The 24752-nt window shown below is 35.3% G+C and overlaps 1 protein-coding gene across 1 annotated transcript in view; it reads right to left on the bottom strand.

Annotated features, from left to right (window-relative positions):
* Positions 1–2373: 2373 nt before the first annotated feature.
* syt7b (synaptotagmin VIIb) overlaps positions 2374–24752 on the bottom strand; it is a 99070-nt gene continuing 76691 nt past the window's right edge. Inside the window, exons 4-8 of the mRNA XM_056461035.1 lie at positions 21646–21913; positions 19840–20009; positions 13653–13767; positions 8610–8809; positions 2374–3172 (exon numbers count right to left, since the gene is read on the bottom strand). Coding sequence (XP_056317010.1) covers positions 3068–3172; positions 8610–8809; positions 13653–13767; positions 19840–20009; positions 21646–21913 — 858 coding nt within the window. The 3' untranslated portion in view covers positions 2374–3067. The remainder of the gene's footprint in view (positions 3173–8609; positions 8810–13652; positions 13768–19839; positions 20010–21645; positions 21914–24752) is intronic.

The following is a 24752-nucleotide window of genomic DNA, read 5'->3' as shown; positions in this document are numbered from 1 at the left end:
TTAAAATAAATAAATAAATAAAACGAAGTGATATATATATATACACAATATTTATATATACAAATCTCAAATATGCACGTTATTTTGATTTATCAAAATAATAATTATTTTTTATTATTTAAGAATTATTCACCAAAAAAACATTCTGTAATAATGATTTCATTCCCTGATGACTTGAAGGCAGCATAAGTCCACCAAAATAACCGATCATACAGTATGACTGATATAATCCAATCCTCGATACATTCACAAATACAGACAATCGACAAACGCATACAAACACACACACTACGCCAAAGACGCACAAACAATCACATGACATGACTTACATTATATTTTCTGCTTCTGTTCTTTTTTTTCTTCTTGAATTACGCTCTAAATTGCACATCTGATTTGGGAGGGACACTAAGAACTTCATTCTTTAGCCCTTTTGGAAATGAAAAGAAATGAACAGCGGTTTTGGCAGCGTTGAACTCACATTGGCAGTGTCATTGCATACTGGTTAAGTGGTTGATGCAATCCTCTGCAAGATGTGTACATTACATTGAGGAATGCTAGTTTAGATCAAAGGATTCCTGTGGTTCTGCTTTGCCCACACACTTTTAAAACACTCATTCCAATCTCATCTATCTCCTTTTGCTTTTGAGAAATTTAGCAATGTACTCTACGCAAGTACACGAATGCTTTGGTCAGTGCATTGCAAGTGTATTATCCTGATATGTGTATTTATACTCTTATTAACCTGAAGGGGGCGATAGAGTTCCTTTCAGAACAAATGACAAATGATAGGGAAAACGGACCATAGCGCCTCTTGTGGTGACATAGAAAATGCAACACATTCCTGTTATACCTGGTATTAAAGTGAGACGACTATATATATATAGGGAATGCATGTTAATACCAGGTGAAAAGGGCAACACAGGTTTATTGTGAAAACGTACCCTGTATACATTTCTGGAGCGTGAATTATGTAACCAGAGCTACGTATGGCTGATTTTCTTCTTTAAAATGACCAGGGGGGGGAGGGGTTTGGGGGGGTGATGGGGGGGGGGGTATGACGCCACCAAAGGTTTCTGTTCTTTTTAGCGTTACCGGCTGACCGCTTGCCTCTGTGTGGTCGATTTTTCCACTGTTACCAGTTTGCCCAGTGACTCGCCACGTACGACAGAGGATTTGAGACACCGAGCGGAGTTGACCGTAATGACGAGGTCCGAGTGCGGTGAAGAATGGTTCCAGAAACCTGGAAGAAAATAAAATAAACAGGGTGAAAATGTGGTAGGATCAATCGGTGCTTTTGAAAACACTATCAGTTCGGTTTAGGGAAGGGGTTATCAGGTCAATCTGTGCTATTGAAAACACTATCGGTTGGGTTTAGGGAAGGGGGTAATCGGGTCAATCTGTGTTTTTGAAAACACTATTGGTTGGGTTTAGGGAGGTGGAAGGGTGGGTCAACCAGTGCTTTTGAAATCACTATCGGTTAGGTTTAGAAAAGGGGGTAATCGGGTCAATCGGTGCTTTTAAAAACACTATCGGTTGGACTTAGGAAAGGGGTGATCGGGTCAATCTGTGCTATTGAAAACACTATCGGTTGGGTTTAGGGAAGGGGGTAATCGGGTCAATCTGTGTTTTTGAAAACACTATTGGTTGGGTTTAGGGAGGTGGAAGGGTGGGTCAACCAGTGCTTTTGAAATCACTATCGGTTGGATTTAGAAAAGGGGGTAATCGGGTCAATCTGTGCTTTTGAAAACACTATCGGTTGGGTTAAGGGAAGGGCGTAATTGGGGTAATCGGGTCAATGGGTGCTTCTGAAAACACTATCACTTTGGCTTTAGGGAAGGGGGTAATCGGGTCAATCTGTGTTTTTGAAAACACTATCGGTTGGGTTTAGGGAAGGGGTGATTGGGTCAATCTGTGTTTTTGAAAACACTATCGGTTGGGTTTAGGGAAGGGGTGATTGGGTCAATCTGTGTTTTTGAAAACACTATCAGTTGGGTTTAGGGAAGGGTGTTAGTGGGGAATTATCAGTCGGTTGGTTGGTCGGTCAGCGACCTCTGGTGGATTTATGCGAGAACAGCAGACATGAATGGTTGTCGCAAGAGAAATTTGAGATCTGAATAAGCGTCCACAGCGGCCTCTGTTAGATTCGCGAAAACAAAAACTGCAAAAAAAAGTATGCCCTGGGACGTATTTCACGATCTCCAAAAATGTATATGGGGTATGTATCAATAATGTGCCTGGGTTGACAAAAGAGGCGTAATTGGATTGACACATTTCGGAAAGCGTTCTTGCGTAGACCCACTAAAGATGATTGTTAATCTTATCTCTTTTGTTTTGTTTTGTACATTTATTGGAATGTTCTATATTGTTCAAGCTTTTTCCCTACACACTCGGACTGATCCAGTCAATTAAAGTGAGTGAATTCTTCTTTTTTTTTGTTGTTGTTGTTTTGTTTAAACAAGACCTTTTTTTTCAGTCACATAACAGCACCCACATGTACATACAGACGACGAAGAGTTCCAGCGAATTTCTACACTGTTCAACATCAAGAAGTGACAAAAGTCCAACACACACACAAGTTCATCCCTCCTTCAGCTAGGTATTGCACTGTGGTTTGCGATCCTTTTCTGGATCAATCCGTACGTTTGGAGGGGGGTGGGACACAAACATGGTGATAGTTCAGTAGATTGTTTTCAGCCGTTTGTCTTTTTTCAAGTGAAACTCGATGATAGAAGTCACCCTGTTCTACGGTCCATCTGCTCAAGAGAACAGTTGAGTTGTCAAACTATTTTTTCTCTTTTCTCAAGGAAGACGAGTCTGTTTACCTCTCGTAGACTTTTATTTTTTAACGCAAGACTTTCTCTCCTGGTGATCTTGGCAGTGCTTAGCCTCTTTTTGGTGGGAAAAGAATTCAAATAAAAACAAGTGAATAAAGGAAGGGTCTGCAGGAAAACAAAATAGATAGAGAGAGAGAAAGAAAGATTGTTGGATGGCTTTTGGTACCCGTCTTTAAGCTTGTGCATATCAACAGGGTTTTGAAGGTGTGGTTTACTTTTGGTGGGCGGGGCCTTCAAGCTTTGAGAGCGTGCCATTGGGCAACGGCAGTGCGCGGGTGACTCATCATGTCTTTCCAGTGTTTTACTTCTGCTGGTCCGCTCTTCCAGGATAGATAGATCTAGAAAAGAAAAAGAGGAGGAGATGAAAGAGGAAGAACCTAGCTATTGTCTTTTGACTTCCTGTTATTTGATAAGCAGGTTAATGCAGTAAATCATGCTTTTTTCAGTTGAGATTACTGACCAAAGTGACCCCTGCTGAGATCGAGAGAATAATACATGCAATTATATCTTCATGTCTAGACTACTGCAACTCAATTTATATGCAGTAGGTATTGGTCAATCCTATATAAATCAACTCGAGTGGCACAAAACTGCTGCTAGACTTCTTACTTGTAAATTTAAGCACATTACCTCCGTCTTAGGGCCTACTCACACTATCCTGTCCGAACCGTGCCCAGGCCTGTTTCCCGGATTGTTTGAGAAGTGTGAGTGCTCTGAATCGGGCTCAAGCACGGTTCACTTGGCTGGCCCTGGCCTGGTTGGAAGAGGTGTGCCAGAGCCCGGTTCACTTGGGGTTTGTGTGTGAGTGCAAAATGTGCTAAAGCCCTAAACTGAAAGCGAGACGTGACTTTTAAGGGACTGTTTCATTTATGTTTATTAATCCTTCTTACTGTTCAATGAACGCAAACTGTTGTAGTTTATTGAAGAAGCAAACCTCTCACTGCACGAAAGCTCCACACCTTCAGCAAACCTCCTAAAACCTGCTGCACAAGGACTTTATGATTGTTTATGAGCGTCAAAAGTGGCTGATCTGTTCGGCGAAATATTTGACTGCGTGTCACTGCATATCAAATGACTTAAACGACGATTTAACTAAAGAAATCTCCACCGTGCTGAGCGAGAGTGCTTCTGACCAGCGCATCATCGATGACGTAAGCGTGCCCAGGCCCGAATGTAATGTGAGTGCGGGCCGTCGTGGGAGACAGGAGGGGGGACAAGCATGCTTTGGCCCGGTTCAAGGCAACTGTACATAGTGTGAGTATGCTCTTACTCTCTCTGCACTGGTTGCCGCTATGTTTTAAAATAGAGGTGAATATTTTACTCATTGTGTTAAGGCCCGTTTCCACTGAGTGGTACGGTACGGTTCGGTTTGGTACACTTTTATAGCCGTTTCCACTGTCAAAAAGCTACCGAACCGTACCGTACCACTTTTTCGGCACCCTTTCGAAAGGGTACAAAACACGACAAAGGGTACCAAAAGGCGGAGCTAGAAGCGCAGCTGAACGCTATTGGTTTACAGAGATACGTCATTCGCTTACGCAACAAGCCAGAATAAAAACAAAAAAAACGCCATATTTAAAATACACGCACAGCCGAGAGATTACAGCGGAATTATATATACATATAAGGAATAAAACCTTGTCGTCGTCTTAATAAACAGCCACAAAGCCATGGAGTAGAGCAGATTTACCCTGTGCCGTGTAGTTTTTTACGAGGCAGTCTGAAGTGCGAGCGGTTTCACTTTCTTCCTTGCGTTCGCTGCGCGTCTAACATTATATCTGAAATAACAAACTTCTTGAGCTGATGGTAATAACCTGCGCTTGATTATTGTCGTGCTTTTGAAACCCGATCCTGTCAGACACTGACAAACGCGAGAGTGAAGCGCGGAAAAAACAAGGGAGGAGCCGGAAAAAAGGAGCACATTATTTCTCAGCAAACATGAACAAAATGCCATGATTAACTAACTTATTATCTTCACATTTTAGACTAATATGAACCGGGAATGACGGAATTACTCTCTAACAGAGGCTACATGTGCTGCTGAAGATTACAGACACAGATGAAAGGTTTTCACTGACTGTAGGCTATGTGTTGTTTTTGAACCTAAATACTGACGAAATGTCTGCTGTGTGTAGTTCTTCTGTAATTGATAACATATCGGAGACTGTAAAGGGTTGTTTGTGTTTATATATGTTCATTTATTTAGTTATTTAATATATTTACAGACGTTACAGTAGGCTCATTCGCACTGTCTTTGATCTGCAGTCATAATCAACTCATGTTCATTGAAAAGTTAGTAATAAACATTTCTACACAAGTATTTATGTGTGTAAAGCATCTGTTTTGTGAGAAGTGCTTCTCATATGATATGGGAATAACCCGTACAGCTTTATTGTAGACATTTCCTCCAGCGAGAATGACATCGACTGAAACTTTCTGTCGTACACCACGCCCACCAAAAGGATACCCTTGTTAGTGGAAACGCAAACTTTATAAAGGTGACCCGTACCAAACCGAACCGTACCGTACCGTACCAGTCAGTGGAAACGAGCCATTAATGGTTTCAAGTGATCTGGCACCTTCTTATTTATCTGAACTTGACTGTTAGATGTTACCTACTAATTGTTTAACGTCTTCAAGTCAGAAAATTTTAAAAGTTAAAGAAAAAGAGAGACCAGGTTCTTTCCATTGTGGGCCCCAAATTGTGGAACGGTCTATTTCTCTCTATTAAAATAATCTCCACAGAATCTGTGTTCAAGAGGAAATCGATACTTCCCCTTTTAGGAAAGGCTTTAATACCCAAGTCATTTGAGCTTGCTTTTTCATTTTATATGTTTCATGTTTAATGTATTGTATGTTGTTTTATTCCTTTGATCTTCTCAGATAATTAGATAATTATCAGATTAGATAACATTTCTACAATTTGTGTACAGGACAATAGTCAACGACTACTGTTATATTGTGCTATATAAATAAATAGGCAAGTAAGTGAGTTAGAAACAAAATGGGAAAAATGGTAATCAACAATTCAATGTCTCACATTTCGGTCACATTTTATATTAAAGCATAATTCACGCTACAAACAAACCATTAACAACCCATTAACTAAGACTTTTAGCTCAATAAACCACTAATTAGTTGCTTATTAATAGTTAGTAAGGTAGCATTTGGGTTTAGGTACTGGGTACTAGGGATTAGGGAAGTCAAATAAAATCATACTTTATAAGCGCTAATAAACAGTTCATATCTTAACAATAGACAGGTACTATGTCAGTATTAAATGGTGTGAATTCGTACCTAAATTAAAGTGTTACCACCTTTTCTATTCATTTGAATGTAATAATATGGTAATATATAAATTTAATAATAATAAAGTTGTAAATTTGTTTTTAAAAATGTATCTAAATGTAAATAAATACAAAATTATTTATATTCATTACTTGAAACACACACGCACACGCGCACACGCACACGCGCACACACACACACTTGTAGGTTAATACAACATTTATAACAACTGAATGAATGATAAATGATAATGATTTGCATATGTTTTTTAACCCTTCTAAGCGCTGCATTCAAATCTGTGTTTAATCGAGAGACATTCAGTTTTTACACTTTTTCAGTTAGTCAAATAACACAGAAGAACTGGGAGAACAGTTTATAGTACAGATATAAACACTGATGTTTATGGTAAAGATTAAAATCACTGTTTAATGGAACTTGACACTGGTGAATGTTGTAGCAATTACATTGTGTAACCAATAGGTGGCGACAAACAACCTTCAAAATTATGTCACTAAACAGGTTTTTAAAAATAATCCACCTATAATGAAGTTTTATGTGTGAATTGTTAAATCATTAATTGGAAATAAAAATGATATGTTGTACAAGATGTTAGATTTCTATATTTAGCATTATCAGCAACAGTAGCTAAGATCATTTTTCATACTAAATATTTTCCTTTTTTTCAGCTGGTTCTTTCTTGATTTTTACTTGTATTAAAATTACAGTTTCTAAGTTAAGTTTGTTAAAAACCAATGGTTTTTGCAGTAATGTTTTTGTATAAATGGAAAGCAAATGACATATAATATATATATATACAGTTGAAGTCAGAATTATTAGCTCCCTGTTCATTTTTTCCCCTATTTCTTTTTAACGGAGAGAAGATTTTTTTCAACACATTTCTAAACATAATAGTTTTAATAACTTATTTCTAATAACTGATTTATTTTATCTTTGCAATGATGACAGTAAATAATATTTGACTAGATATTTTTCAAGACACTTCTATACAGCTTAAAGTGACATTTAAAGGCTTAACTAGGTTAATTAGGTTAACTAGGCAGGTTAGGGTAGTTAGGCAAGTTATAGTATAACGATGGTTTGTTCTGTAGACTAATCGCAAAAATATATAGTTTAAAGGGGCTAATAATTTTGAAAAAATTAAAAAACTGCTTTTATTCTAGCTAAAATAAAACAAATAAGACTTTTCTAGAAGAAAAAATATTATAGGAAATACTGTGAAAATTTCCTTGCTTTGTATTTGGGAAATATTCAAAAAAATTCAAAGGAAGGCTAATAATTCTGACTTCAACTATATATGTTAGAAAACAATAATAATAATATATTTATTAAACCTTTATATTTATTGTGTGTGTGTGTGTGTGTGTGTGTGTGTGTGTGTGTGTGTGTGTATGTGTGTGTGTGTGTGTGTGTGTATGTGTGTGTGTGTGTGTGTGTGTGTACGTTTGTGTGTGTGATTAGTATGATAAATTAAACACATTTTTAAACAAAGGTTTAGTGTATATCTGTAGTATAATATTTAGTATGTCAATATTTCCTGCAAACATTTACCAAACAGCAATATTTATTATATTTAATCTTATATTAAATGTAAAATATATTATACAGACGGAAACATTGAATTTAACGTTACATAACATTAAACATAACATAACAACATTACAATTAACATAATATTGTATATTTCATAAGATATTTAGTTCTGATTGTTACTCCGCACTGCACTTCATCTATTTAGTGTGAAAGAAATAATAAAAAACTTCTGTTCGGTCTCATTTATACCAGTATAGAACAGATGATTAGCATTTTGTATCTGCTGTTTGGTTGAAATAATAAAGTATACATAAAATATACAGTTGAAGTCAAAATGATTAACCCACCTTCTTTTTTAAATATTTCCCAAATGATGTTTAACAGAGCAAGAAATTTTTCACAGTATGTCTGATAATATTTTTTTCTTCTGGAGAAAGTCGAATTTGTTTGATTTCGGCTAGAATAAAAGCAGCTTTTGATATTTTAAAAACCATTTTAGGGTCAATATTATTAGCCCCTTTAAGCAATATTTGTTTTCGATAGTCTACAGAACAAATGATCGTTATACAATAACTTGCATAATTACCCTAATTACCATAATTAAGTCTTTAAATGTTACTTTAAGTTGAATTCTAGTATCTTGAAAAATATCTAGTCCAATATTATTTACCGTCATCATGGCAAAGATAAAATAAATCAGTTATTAAAAATGAGTTATTAAAACTATTATGTTTAGAAATGGGTCGAAAAATCTTCTTTCTGTTAAAATAATGTAAAAAATATACAGGAGGACTAATAATTCTGACTTTAGCTAAAGATTAATATATCAATAATATATTGATAATTATATATATATATATATATATATATATATATATTGATGATTAATATAATATGCTTGCTTTTTTTGGACCCAGTGAATATGTGACATCACACCTTGCCTATGACATCATTGCGGCTCAGCCTGTCTTTATCCATGACTGTGATGACGATGGTGGTCTCTCTGAGGACGTGAGCGGGCACGTCGAAGGGGAAGGACTCATTGAACACCGGGTTCAAACACCTCTTCATCACCACCGTCTTCTTCTTCTCCACTCGTTTGTCTTTGTTCATCAGCCACACTTTGACGTAGGGGTCTGAAACACACAAACAGCCCGTCAGAATGGCTGTGATGAATGCTAAAATACGTTAGAGATGATTACTGCGCAGATGCCACCTTGACAAGGACGCTCCATTTGCACAGAAATCCCATAAGCACAGAATGGAACTGTGTTACATTTGCATTTATTCATTTAGGAGAGGCTTTGCTAAAAAAAAAATCCCATCAAGGTAAGCACATACTGCTGTAGGTGGGAAAATGAAGTGAGTTCTTGATTTCTCTGGATTTATTAGGCATGGATTTGAGTAAAATCTTAATATTTGTTTTATTCTATAAAGTTCTGAGTATATTTCTTCCACAAGCAGCAATAATCAGAGTACAAGCATTTTAAAGGGGACCTATTATGCAAAAATCACTTTTATAAAAGGTTTAAACTATAGGTGGGCATAGATTGATTTTTTAAATCTAGATTAATCTAGATTAATTTTGAAATTAATCTAGATTAAAATGGCTCATTCGAATTCTGCCGAAGGCATTCAGAATATGTGTGCTACCCAAATAATAAGTCTTTGAGAATGGGTTTCTCGAGCCAGGTGGCGCATTAGACCAGGGGCTCATCTCCTGTTTCCAAAATGCATCACAAACTGCTTGAGAAACTGCTCTACTATGATAATTGGTGATGAAAATAAATGATGTTCAATAATATGTACTTGTGTTTACTAACTGTTTATTCAGTTAAACATGAATGTTGACCTGTAGGCCTACATAAGCTCCAAACAGCGTTTTCATACTTGCTTTTGATGTACGCACATACAGAAAATGCTGCTTCTCAATGCCAAGTTCACAGAGCCCTGACGGTGTCAAACATTGCATGTTTACATGGGCAACAATACTTTAATACGATTTTAATATGATTAAAACAATACTCTGATTAAGAGTCTACCATGTAAACAGAGATTTTTGATTACCTTAATGTGACTAAAGTCATAACTGAACTAAACAGAAATGGAATTAAGACATGTGGAGTATGCAGATATTAGTGGCATTACTGAAGTAAACACCGCAATCAAACTATTACCGTCATGTAGGACTTTTCGACATATTTTCCGACAAGATCCAAGACACAAGCGGCTGTCAGTAAAGGACCGCACACAAAACATACACACACACACACACGCACACGCACACGCACACGCACACGCACACGCACACGCACACGCACACACACACACACACGCACACACACACACACGCACACACAAAATGCGGAAGTTTTTTTTTCTTCATGTTTGGCGAGCGTTATTACATTCTACAACACTCTCACCAGTCTTTACCCCTTATTTGCGTCTAATACCCCAGTTTGTCACGACGGCATGACTGAAATATTCTTGAGTTAAAGTGAAACTGCCGATTCTGCAGCTAAAGTCAGGCATCCTGCTGGTTTTGATTCAGAAGGGCACTTTGTTTGTCAGACGGCTCACCGGTCAGGTATACATCTGCGCTAAACTATCAAGGTGAAAGTCATCATAGCTTGCCTAGAATAGACCCAGCTCCCAACCCAACTTTGAGAATAGATTAACGGCGATATTTTTTTTATCGCGCGATAAGAATCTCGCGTTAACGCAGCCATTAACGCCGATAACGCCGTTAAAGTCATCATAGCTTGCCTAGAATAGACCCAGCTCCCAACCCAACTTTGAGAATAGATTAACGGCGCGCGATAAGAGTCTCGCGTTAACGCAGCCATTAACGCCGATAACGGCCTGGCACTAGTTTAAACACAGTTGTGTGCCAAAAGTGTGTGAATATAGTCAGCCTGTAATGGTATAAATGTAATAATTGTATTTATCACACTAATCATCTGTAATCACACTTCATCTGTTAATACACTTTGATTGATAATCTCCCTTTATGTGTGTGTCATCAGACGGAGAAAGCCCCGCCCATTAGTGATGATTGCTCCCTCATTAGCATAAGCAGCCCTGAGTGAGAAGCAGCCGTCCACCATTTTTTCACCGTACCTGATGAAGATAATGTCAGCGACTAAGAGGTATTATAAATGTTGAGTTTTAGGATGTACAAATTAACATGTAGTCTCCACAGACCACCTTCACTTCTTTTGACATTTTCAGTTTATTTGAATTTGACAATTACCAAAACTGCACAATTTGGCTCAGCACTTAAAAGGGGATTGAGAATATATATATATAAATGTATATATTTGTGGAGTATATTGAGCTTGTAAAAAAGAGCATAATAGGACCGCTTTAAGGTAAATAGGCGTATTTCATTCATTCATTTTCTTTTTGGCTTAGTCCCTTTATTAATCTGGGGTCGCCACAGCGGAATGAACCGCCAACTTATCCAGCATATGTTTTACGCAGCGGATGCCCTTCCAGCTGCAATCCAACACTTAGCCTTAGCCTACCCAATTCACCTATACCACATGTTTTCAGACTTCCATCTGTCTAATAGTTAAGTCTGATAGTGCAGTTTGTTCGTTGATCTTGTTAAATATTTGCATATTTCTCCAGCCTTCAGCACCTAGACTGCAGTTCTGAACAAGTAGTTTGGCCAGAGGAGAACTGGTCGTGCCCAACTGAGCCTGGTTTCTCCCTAGGTTTTTTTCCTTTACTTTAGTCAAGTGGTGAAGTTTGTTTCTCGCCACTGTCGCCACTGGCTTGCACGGTTCGGGACTTGTGGAGCTGCGCATCGATGGATTTGATCTTCCGTGTTTGAACTCTCAGCAGTGAAATTTAAACCACACTGAACTGAACTAAACTGACCATCAACTCTGAAAACTGAACTGACACAGTTTCAATTTACTAGAGCTTTTATGTGAAGCTGCTTTGACACAATCTACATTCAAAAGCGCTATAGAAACAAAGATGAATTGAATTGAGTTGAATTGAATATATAGACTAGATTAATAGAATCACATGTAACTAAGTTCATAACCTTTGCTTAGGAATGATGGGAAAGGCCAAGTGTGCACAAAAACGCCATTTTTCCCTAAATGACCTGTTGTAATGATCCAAATAAACTTGAATTATTGTATTGATTAGCTAATAATTGATCTACAGAGTCTTTTTTAATATATATATATATATATAATTTGGAATATTTAACAAACATATTGGTTGACAACAGTGGTTCTGGAGACAAAGTTGTTCAGAATGAGGATGTCTATTATAGGAGTGTAGTGAGCATGTGCTAAATGTTGTGTAATATAAAGTCATTTACACACTTTAAAAAAAAATGCAACATCGCATGCTGGTGGATGATTCCCCCCCCCCCCCCCCCCCCCATATTTGTCACAGATCTCTTAGGGCTCTATTTTAATCATCTAAGCACAAAGTCTAAAGCACATGGCGCAAAAGCATCAAGGGCGTGTCCGAATCCACTTTTGCTATTTTAAAGATGGAAAAATACAGTCTGTGCCCTGGTGCATGGTTTGACAGGTTTGCGCTTAGTCTCTTAATAAGTTATGGGCATACCTGTCAACCCTATTGTTTTTTCCGGGATTCGCCTGTATTTTACAGTTCTATCCTACTATCATCCCGTAAAGGAATTTACCCGTATTTCTCCCGTATTTTCAATCTTTCTGTAAAGGGGGGCAATAATATACGCAACCCATACAGCCGAACCACCAGGGGACGCCCCTTGCTCTTAAATGTGAGTTTGTTCTGTGCTTTTGTTTTATTTAGGCATGAAAACACTTTGAAATAAATATAAAAACAGCACTGTTCCCTTGCTTTTCATTACAGGTGCCGTTGCCCGTCCTATACAATCCTCAAAACAGTCATATAGTGGTGCGGGACTGTCAGCTGACGCGATCCATAGTCATAAATAGACGCTGTTTCCCAAACAAATTCTGTGCACGTGATTTGAAGTGAAGACATTAACATAATTAATATTAATAACATCTAAACATGTCGATCTTGGTGGGGTTTTTTTTCAAACACAACTAATTTTGTTCTAAATGAGCATAAAAAGTTAGGAAAGCAGTCCAATGCTTTCATTATAACGTTAATGATAGATGTGTGCACTTTTAAAATGTCTCCTCTGTTATTTAATGTAATCAAATGAAAAATCTAAATAAGAGATTCATTCGCTGCTCTTTAATCAGAATGTGTAAGTTATACAGTGAAGAAAAGAATAATGAGATTTAATAACTTGATTCTATTTCTTTATAATAGCTATTAATTTTAATAAGCTAAACTGTTTGCTAATTTATTTTGCTGCTAATGTATACTTTTTATTGTCTATTGTGTATACTTTTTTATTATTGACACATTTTTTGTACATAATAATAATAAAGCATATTACTGACCGTTTAACTGTTACTATAGGGGGGAGGTCTTATGTCTTATGGTGGGCATATCCCTTATTTTCACATCCCATTTTTGACAGGTATGGTTATGGATGTGTTTTGAGCCTAACGTGCATTAAACCAATCAGAGTTTCATCTCCCATTCCCTTTAAGAGTCAGTTGCATCGTGCCATGGCACGTTTGCTATTTACATTGCGGACTTTGTAAGTGGAAAAACTGAATGATTCACTTGCGACAAAACAGTTAAACAAACATTCACGGCAATGTTTACAGCAATGACGCATCAATATTCTTAATGATCTGTCAGCAAAACATAAAGGAAATCAATAGGACATGTATGTAGACGCAGACTGAGATAAACATTGCAGCTTTTTTTTTTTAATCCGATCACGTATCTGTCAAAAACCTAACTTGAATTTTTTTCCAAAGCAGTAAACAGTGTGTCCATCAATCCATGATGTTGTGATAGTGCTATTTTGCCAGCTGAGCTACAGAAATATGACAGTGTGTGTGTGCAGTAAAGACGAATGAGAGTGTGTGTTCATACCGGATGTTCCCCCGATGTCCATGGCTTTGAGATTGCGTGCCTTGATGATGCTCACAGTGATGATGTTGGCGGTGGGATTGTAACACAGAGACACGAGCAGGTCTCCTCGACTCCCCTGAAGACATCAACACAGAGAGGTCAGTGGTTCAGCAGTTAATTTGGTCAAAATTCACCCCCCCCCCACCACCACCACCACCACCAAAAACAACTAGTGGCCAACCTAGATTTTTAGCTGATATCTTGTTGAATTATATATAATTAACTAATATTTTCACTTCATTTTATTATTACTTAATTTTGTTTATGTAATAATTAATTAATTAAAAAAAATTTTGTTTCTTAAACTGCAATAACATTGGTGAGCATAAGAGCTGATTAAGACCAAATGATTAATTAAATAAAATATAATATAAAACACTTAATATATTCATTCATTCATTCATTCATTCATTTTCCCTTGGCTTAGTCTCTTTATTCATCAGAGGTCACCACAGTAGAATGAGCCGCCAACTTAGTCAGCATATCAATACACTCCACACACATTCTTATGATACTAAAATTAATCTTAAAATATAATTTTGTTTCTGATGGTCTGAGAGTCCTTCAGATGCCTTTTGGCAGATTCCAGGCGAGGAGTAGCTTCCGTCTGGCCACTGTACCAAACAGGCCTGACTAATGGATTGTTGCACAGATGGTTGTCCTTCTGTAAGGTTCTCCTCTCTCCACAGAAGAACGTTGGAGCTCAGACAGAGTGACCATCGGATTATTGATCACCTCCCTGACTAAGGCCCTTCTCCCCCGATTACTCAGTTTAGAAAGCCGGCCAGCTCTAGGAAGAGTCCTGGTGGTTCCAAACATCTTCCACTTTCGGATGATGGAGGCCACTGTGCTCATTGGAACTATCAGAGCAGCAGAAATTTTTCTGTAACCTTCTCCAGCCTTGTGCCTTGAGACAATCCTGTCTCGGAGGTCTACAGACAATTCCTTTGTCTTCATGCTTGGTTTGTGCTTTGACATGCACTGTCAATCCTGGGACCTTATATAGACAGATGTATGCCTTTTCAAATCATGTCCAATTAACAGAGTTTACCACAGGTGAACTCCAATTAAGCTGCTGAAACATCTCAAGAATGATTAGTGGAAACAGAATATACCTGAGCTCAATTTTAGAGCTTCACGGCAAAGGCTGTGAGTACTGATGTACATGTGATTTTTCAGGTTTTTTATTTTTAATAAATTTGCAACAATTAAAACAACTCTTTTTTTCACCACATTGTCATTATGGGGTTTTGTGTGTAGAATTTTGAGGAAATAAATGAATTTAATCAATTTTGTAATAAAGCTGTAATATAAAAAAAATGTGGAAAAAAAATAAAAATCAAGCGCTATCAATACTTTCCGGATGCACTGTGGATATTCATTACCATAATAAATGTGTTCATGATAGAAATGTTATGACGTAACACCCTCTAATCCAGGACTTAATAGGACAGAAAAGGCAACTAAAGCACTTATAAACAAACCTTTGTGCCATACACAATTAATCTGTTAAACAAGAAGTAGAACTGTAATGTTTTAGGAGAGGTGAAGGACTTTTTAAGTATTATATATTTTGTGACTGTGTTACATGAATGTTTTGTTTGTTGTATGCATTCGATTTTCATCCACTGCTGAACAATAAAGATTAAAGATACATATAAAGCCTTAAATATACATATTAGTAACTTTAAACTACTGAAGTGTGCCTTTTAAGTGCGTAACAGCCACACATGGTGTTCTTTTCACCTCATTTGAAAGGGATAGTTCACCCAAAACTCAAAATACTGTCATCATTTACTCAACCTTTACTTGTTTCAAACCTGTGTGTCTTTCTTTATCCTGTTGAACACAAAAGAAGATATTTTGAGAAATGTTGGAAACCTGTGACCATTGACTTCCATAATATTTGCTTTTCGGTTTCCAACATTCTTCAAAATATCTTCTTGTGTGTTCAACAGATAACAGAAATCCCTAAATACTTGGAAGGAGATTACATTTTTGGTTAAACTATTCCTTTAACTGAGAGACTTGTGTACTTTTATCAATTGATTTGTAACACCACATGTTCATTTGAGTGAACTTAGAGGTTTAAGCCCAAACCCTGCAGCTTCTAAAGTCAGACTTTCCCTCTGAAATCAGTGAATCTGTGGGAGATCTTTTAGTCGCCCCATGCCAGAAAACCCCTAACAGAGACGCTCAAAGACTCAGAGTGCTAATGACACATTAGTGCATCTCTTGTTCTTGTGAAAAGAGTTCAGAGGCTTTGACAGCACACAGTGTGTGTCATTACTTCAGGCATGACAAGCTCTGCACGTCACTGTCTATCCGCAGAACAATTCACATCTATTGTTCCCGTCCCAAGTCCACCCCTTTTAGTTACTTCATCTGTTTGGGCACTTTTGGTAACACTTTACAATAAGGTTGTATCAGTTCATAATAGTTAATGTATTTACTAACATAAACAAACAATAAACAATACATTTATTACAGTATTTGTTCATGTTAGGTAACATTAGTTCATGAAAATACAGAAGTTCATGTTAACTATTCAGTGCTATTCAATTGGCAGCCAGCAGGCCAAACCCGGCCCCAGAAACAATTTGTTCCAGCTCTCCAAATAGTGTGACCAAGACATCAAAAATTAATTTAGTTCGGTCGAAAAATGGTCGCTATAGTTATGAAGTGACGTGTGTCTGTTCAATACAGCACGAGCTGCAGTTGAAGGCAGCGCAGAGAGTGTCACCTGACATTAAGTGAGTGAGTGGCGTGAGCATGCAATCTCAGCTTGCATCATAAAGGCTGCATCCAGATACTATTGAAATATTTGGATATGTTTGTAGAAAAGGCCTTCTGTACAATGCACTGATATCGTAAATAGGGATGCAATGATTAGCCGATTTCACTATTAACTGCGCTTTATTCATTACAGTTAATTAATCGTAAAGGCTTCTCAACGCCGCGTTTCTGTTGCATGGAATGAAGCTGCTGCAACTAAAAGTTACGCCACCTGTGTGCTAGTTTAAAGTTTCGAGCTTATACCGAGGCTAATACGCACGCACACTGGATTAACTATAGCAGCAGGCCGTTCACATATTGCGTCTTATCTGCACGCAAGTTAATTATTTCCAATGGAGGCGTGCGCGTTTTGGGAGCAGTGTGCAAGCGGACCAACGCACTCGCACCCTCCATGGTGAACATAGTAGAAATTGTCTCACACTGTAGTGGTGAGAGTTGTGCGAGGCTTTTAGTGCAATGTAAACAAAAGATACATTTGACGAATTATTACAAACTATTAAAATGATTACGTATGTATGATCGCAGAAAATAACAACAGTTCATTTAAATACTTAGCTAATATAAAGCTTAAATTAACATTAGAGAAAGACAATTTTTTTTATTCTTATTTTTTTTATTCGCTGTTCTGTCATTTATTTTCATTGTGAAATTATCGCTCATGTTTAAATCAAAAACTTGATCATTTATTTTTGAGTGAACTATTGTTTGTTTTTTATTATTATTTTGTGCTGTATTTGGTTACTGAACAGCAATAAACAACACTTTAAAATATAAGCAGTTTTCTAAACTAGTAGTGTTTTGAATTTAATAAATGCATAATAATAGTGATAACCATGAAACCGGCGATTATTCTTCAGACTATAATCGTACAACCAAAATCTATAATCGTTGCATCCCTAATTGTTACTCAGTTCAAAACATAACATATGAATGTATCTGAATGTAGAAGAAGCCTACTGTATAGCAATACACTGATTCTGTTGTGCTTTGAAATACAACATTTGAATATGTTTGTAAAAAAAGCCACATTGTACAATGCACTGATGTTATGTAGTTTAAAAAAACTATATATTAACATTTTAATGTAGAAAAATACAATATTAATTGCATTACTTTAGTTTCTTGTGTGTTAATTAATGAAATAAAGTAGTTTACAATAGACATCTCTTTTTCAGTGTTTTACCATATTTTTAATTGTACCACAGCTGCTATTTTGTCCCCGTAAAATTATTTTGGATTCCTTTTCACAGTGTAACAATGAGACTTCCTTGCAAGGCACATCACTTTTGATTTATTTTCTCATAATTGACTCTCAACATAATATTTAATATTCACACATAATATTGCATTACTTTAGATTCATGTGTATTAAATACAGAAGCTTACCAAATACGTTTCTTTTCTTTTTTGGAAGTTTCTACCATACTTTTAATGATACAACTCTACAGGTACAGTTTTTTTTTACTGTAAATTTTAAAGATTTCTATTGCAGTGTACTGTAAAAGTAAATTATTGGATTTCTTTTTACAGTGTAACAGCATGCGTTCCCTGCATGACACTTCACTCTTAATGTTTTTTAATTCTCATGATGATATGGTTCTTTTTTATTTATTTTCTCATCATTGACTCTCAACACATTAGCGTTTTATGTTACATCTAATGTTGATAATATTTATTGCATTAATTTCATGTGTGTTAATGAAATACTGTAGTTTACAGTAGAAATGTCTTTTACAGTGATTTACTGTAAACATTTTCTTGATAATGTTTTTGCATTACTTTGGCTTCATTGCACATCAATAACTGTCTGGTTTAGCTCAGCTACTAAATACGATCTCCAAAGACTACGTCGAATAGTTCGGACTGCTTAGCGAATCACTGGTACAACCCTTCCAACTCCCCAAGAACTGTACTTGTGTAAGCCAAGGGGCTGCCAAAATCACTCTGGACCCCTCACACCCAGCACACTGCCTCTTTGAACGTTTACGTTCTGGTCGACCCTACAGAGCACTGCGCACCAGAACAGCCCGACACAGAAACAGTTTCTTCCCTCAGGCAATCCATCTCATGAACACTTGATGATAATTATTGTGGAACCAACATCACTACTTGCTATACACTTTTATACACATATACACTTATTTAACAACCCACTTTACATGCCAATTTGCACATAACAGCTGCACATATAACAATGTATATATTAATATACCTGTACATACATACATACACTTGTCAATCTGTATATTTGCACTCACGACTTACTTGTATTTTTTAAAAATATATTTATTATCTGTTTTTTGTCCTGTCTCTTTAGTCCTGTTGCACTGTAGAAGCTCTGTCATGAAAACAAATTCCTCGTATGTGTGAACATACCTGGCAATAAAGCTCTTTCTGATTCTGATTCTGATCTGATTCTGATGTGTATGAAATACAGTAGATTATCATAGAAATTTCTTTTACAGTTTCTACCATACTTTTAATAGTAAAATTCTACAGGTGCTGTTTTTTACCGTAAATTATAAAGATTTCTTTTACAAAAGTGATAACTAAGTCCAGAAAAGCATAGATCCACTCACACTGGTAAAAACATTCTGTAAATATAAATATTCAGTTGAAGTCAGAATTATTAGCCCTCCTGAATTATATCTCATCATTGACTCTCAACATATTAGAGTTTTATGTTACATCTAATGCCGGTAATGTTTATTTTCATGTGTGTTAATTAATAAAATACTGTAGTTTACAGAAGACATTTCATTCACAGGGATTTATTGTAAAAAAAAATCTTGATCATATTTATTGCATTACTTTAGTTTTGTGTGTATGAAATACAGTAGTTTACCGTATAATAATTTATTTTACAGTTTCGACCGTACTTTTAATGGTAAAATTCTACAGGTGCCGTTTTTTGTTACCGTAAATTTGAAAGATTTGTTTTACAGTGTAAAAGTGATAACAAAGTCCAGAAAAGCATAGATAATATAAATATAAAGTTGAAGTCAGAATTATCAGAATTATCTTATCATTCACTCTCAATACACTACAGTTTTATGTTACATCTAATGCTGGTAATGTTTATTGCGCAACTTTATTTTCATGTGTGTTAATTAATAAAATACTGTAGTTTACAGAAGACATTTCATTCACAGGGATTTATTCTAAAAAAAATCTTGATCATATTTATTGCATTACTTTATATTCATGTGTATGAAATACAGTAGTTTATATATTTCTTTTACAGTTTCGACCGTACTTTTAATGGTAAAATTTTCTAGGTGCCAATTTTTTACTGTAAATTTGAAAGATGTAAAGGTGATAACTGAGTCCAGAAAAGTACAGATCCACTCACGCTGCCATCGCTGCAGGGTTTCAGCTCCTTCCATAAGGTCTGCATGGGGACCAGTTCCACTTTGTTCAGAGGGATGGACACCTCTCCTATGGGGTCGTTCCTGCTAAAACGGTCATAATCCAGCACTTGCAGGTACAATGTGCGCTGCACCACCTTCTCATAAGGAAACCCTGGGAGAAGGAGAGAGATGAGAATAGGGTACTTTTAGTTCACAGTAATAGTTTCAGCTCAATATGGGGTACAAATATACTGTAAATACAAATATACAGTTGAAGTCAGAATTATTAGTCCTCTTGTAGATCATGTGACACAGAAAACAGCAATAAAAAAACAATAATAATATTTGTATAGTATTTTTGATCAAATAAGTGCAGCTTTGGTGAAAAATCTAAAAACAAACAAACAAAAACCCAATAAATATATTTAGGAAAATAAGAATAATATTTATATCATATTTTTGATCAAATAAATGCAGCCTTGGTGAAAAATCAAAAAATAAAAATCTAAATAAAATAAAAAAATCAAACAAAAAAAAAAAAAACCCAATAAATATATTTTGAAAAAAACAACAACAATGTTTGTATCGTATTTTTGATCAAATAAATGCAGCCTTGGTGACAAAGAAAAAAATAAACATAAAACAAACAAACAAACAAAAACCCAATAAATATGTTTTGGAAAAAACAACAATATTTGTATCGTATTTTTGATCAAATAAATGCAGCCTTGGTGAAAAAAAAAAATAATAATAATCAAAAAAACAAACAAAAACCCAATAAATATATTTTGGAAAATAATAATAATATTTGTATCGTATTTTCTATCAAATAAATGCAGCTTTGGTGAAAAAAAAAATAAAATCAAACAAACAAACAAACAAAAACAAAATAAATATATTTTGCTAAAAACAACAATATTTGTATCGTATTTTTGATCAAATAAATGCAGCCTTGGTGAAAAAAACAAAAAAATAAATAAAAATCAAACAAACAAACAAACAAACAAACAAAAACCCAATAAATATATTTTGGAAAATAATAATAATATTTGTATTGTATTTTTGATCAAATAAATGCAGCTTTGGTGAAAAAAAATAAATAAAATCAAACAAACAAACAAACAAACAAAAACCCAATAAATATATTTTGGAATTAAAAACATAATATTTGTATCGTATTTTTGATCAAATAAATGCAGCCTTGGTGACAAAGAAAAAAATAAACATAAAACAAACAAACAAACAAAAACCCAATAAATATGTTTTGGAATTAAAAACATAATATTTGTATCGTATTTTTGATCAAATAAATGCAGCCTTGGTGACAAATCTAAAAATGAACAAACAAAAACCCAATAAATATATAAAAAAAAACAAGAACATTTGTATAATATTTTTGATAAAATAAATGCAAAAAAAAAAACAAAAAAACAAAAACAAAAACAAAAACCCAATAAATATATTTAGGAAAAAACAACAATATTTGTATCATATTTTTGATTAAATAAATGCAAAAAAAAAAAAAAAAAAAAAAAACAATCAAAATCCCAATAAATATATTTTGGGAAAAAAAAACAATATTTGTATTGTGTTTTTGATCAAATAAATGAAGCCTTGTTGAAAAACTAAAAACAAACAAACAAACAAACAAAAAAAAACTCAATAAATATATAACATTTGTATCGTATATTTGATCAAATAAACAAGGACATTGATTCCATTTTTTTACTCTAGCACTTCACAACCACCTTAAAACTGCTCTTAAAATAAAAATATTGTTGATCTGAGATAAAAAAAAACACACTAACCTTCAAACAGGAAGGTCTCGTTCCAGTGAGGGTTCAAGTTCTTTCTCTTGACCTTGGTCTCCAGTTTGTGCTTCTTGTCTGGCAACAGATAAAGCTTGACAAAGGGATCTGAAGTCCCGGAGAAATCTTTGGCCGGCAGATCTTGACCCTTCAGGATCTTCACTGTTAGTGTGGAGTCCTGAAAACTGTACCCCACACTGAACTGGATGCGTCCCAGTTTTTCACACACTGGTCCTTCATGTTCCTCTTCCTCAGAGCCTGGAGACAACTGAACAAACAAAGACAAAATTATCAATAAACACACCAGACTCTTCACTATTTGTTTAAATTCATTCATTTGTTCATTATTTGATTCAGCAGGGGTCGCCACAGTGGAATGAACCCCCAATTACTCTAGCATATATTTTTTTTTACACAGCGGATGCCCATCGTTTAAATCATTAATGAAATAATAAAAAAAAAAACACTGCCATCTGTCATGAATTAATACTGAATCTATGTGTAATGTGGTAATACATAGCAATACATACATCATTTCTTTCCTAATGTACTGTAATTAAACATGATGATGCTGCAAAATAAGGCAAAGACTAAATATACAGCAAATATTTTTGCCCATTTAAAAATCTGATACATGGAAGTATATGCAGACAAAAACATTAACAATTTGCAATGGCCCAGTCAGAGTCCTGACTTAAATCCAATTGAGAATCTGTGGATGAAGAGAAGGACATTTTTATTCTTACAAAGGGCATAGTAAACAGTATAATCAAGTGAATGTAGGCCTCAGTGAAGCTACTTTTATGTGTCTTTAGAAAAATAATGCTATGCGTAGGATGAGGGGCCTGCAGAGAAATATGTAAGATCAACACGATGAGAGAATGACTGTATATCTAAAACAAATATATAAAGGTATATCTGTGAGAGGCTTCCAGGAGAGTGAGTGACATATTATCAAATCAATGAACCATCCTGGCCATGTATGTAAACACTCAGAAGAAGTTAAATCAATGGAGATACAAATGGTATGTAGACATTCAGGGTGATGGCAAGGAGACTCTCCAATCTGAAAGAGTTGGAGCTCAACGCTAAAGATGAATGGGCAAAAATATTAGTGGAGACATGCAAAAAGCTGCTCAGCAATTATAGGAATGGTTTGAAGGCTGTAATAGCCAACAAAGGCTTTTCTATTGATACTTGAGAAGGGTATGAATAATTTTGCACATGCCACTTTTTGTTTGTAAATAAAAGCTAAGAAACATGTTTTTCCACAGTGATGCCTCTTGCATACATTGTCTTATAGTGTTTAGGAGAAGCCTGTGTCATTTGCAGTTAAAAACAAACTTGTTAGTTGAAACCTTAAGTCATAATTTGCCTGGGGTATGAATAATTTCAGGCTTGACTGTATATCTAAATATGTATCAAACATTGGAATTTTAAATATGTTCAAATATAATACATTTATAATTATGACCATAAATATGAGCAAAATTTCAAGAGCAGTAGTGCGATATGGCTGTATATAAAGTCATATCCGCGCTGCTATGAGTGTGATATTGCATTTATACAACAGTTCGAAGGCACTATCGTGTATATAAAAAAGAAAATAAAACATGGAGAGTTTAAAAAATGCTTTTGGATGGGGAACTACTTTCTTCTGCCATTTATTCACATCTGCAGCTGACGATCAGAACAGCAGAAACCGTTACTAATTCACCAACGTCACTTTAGAGCTAGTATTTGAATGATTCTCTAGTGTAATGTCTAAAGTGATGACAAATCAGGCGATTTTAATCACATTTTAAGATTATAAGGCTGAACGGCATGAAATGCCATCAGTCTACAGAGATTTCACAGTATTTCTCTGTTGCAGGCGGGAGATCACAATAATTAACCCTAAAAAAGCCAAAGCAAACACTACCAGATTACTGTTGTACTTGTGATAAGTAAAAACACTAAACACATGCAGGCATTTCTTCTTTCTTACTGTTAACTGAACTGGTCCGCAGTAACGAAAACAGGAGACTCATTAGAAACTAGCAGATGTCCACTACAACATACAAAAGACAGAGATCGACTTAGAATGTCACTTATCTATAATAATAATAAATATAATAATGATTTAATCAGCTGTAATTAGAAATTGCGAGTTTTTCCTCATCTAAGGGCTTATTTTGCCATCTCTGTCGCCATCTTGTGGATGGACAACATCTAAGTCAACCGTCTTTGCTCTGCTAAATGACAGGCTAATGGCCTCCAACGCACTATATCTCAGAAATTATAAGCATACAAAATAAGCACTATCCTTATAAATAAACTGCATAGGTGCAATCTAAACAACTACATTCTCAACTAAAAAAGCCTCAAAATTACATTATGTTGCCCAACAGCTGCAATGTTTGTCAAATTGTAAAGAGTTTATTGATCTGCTGTCACTCTATGTATGTGGAGTAATACAGAAGAGTGAGGAGGCTGTACGAGTTCTGATATTGCAGAATATCGCATGGCTATCAGCCAATCAGATTCGAGAAGCAGACAGAACTGTTGTATAAAAACACAATATGTATATAAAAATAGCTATATATATTAACTGTGAAATTAGTTGCAAATAAATTATAAATAAGAATTAAAATATATAAAACAATAAAGTTTAAAACTAGCTAGAAATAAACTATAAATAACAAGTATATATTACAACTTACAAAAATAAAATAAACAAAAAACATAAAATATTTTTAAATAAAATTATGAATTTATTAGTTGGTAAAGATCTGTTTTATGTTAATTTTGAGGTACATTTTAGCAATTTAATATTATACAGGATTAATATAGTATATTATCCCTTTATTTTTCACCAATGAAAATATTTTCTAATAATATTTTCTACAAATATTTCTAAAATATTTTCTAATAATTAATCTATCTGGCAGGTGTCACGATGACACAGTAGGTAGCACGATCGCCTCACCGCAAGAAGGTCGCTGGTTCGAGCCTCGGCTGGGTCAGTTGGCATTTCTCTGTAGAGTTTGCATGTTCTCCCCGTGTTCGTGGGTGTTTCCTCCGGGTGCTAATCCACTGTGATGACCCCGGATTAATAAAGGGACTAA

This window comes from Danio aesculapii, chromosome 7 (genome assembly GCF_903798145.1).
Source record: "Danio aesculapii chromosome 7, fDanAes4.1, whole genome shotgun sequence".
Taxonomy (NCBI): domain Eukaryota; kingdom Metazoa; phylum Chordata; class Actinopteri; order Cypriniformes; family Danionidae; genus Danio; species Danio aesculapii.
The sequence above is the reverse complement of the archived record's forward strand: the minus strand, read 5'-3'. Positions and strand labels throughout refer to the sequence as shown.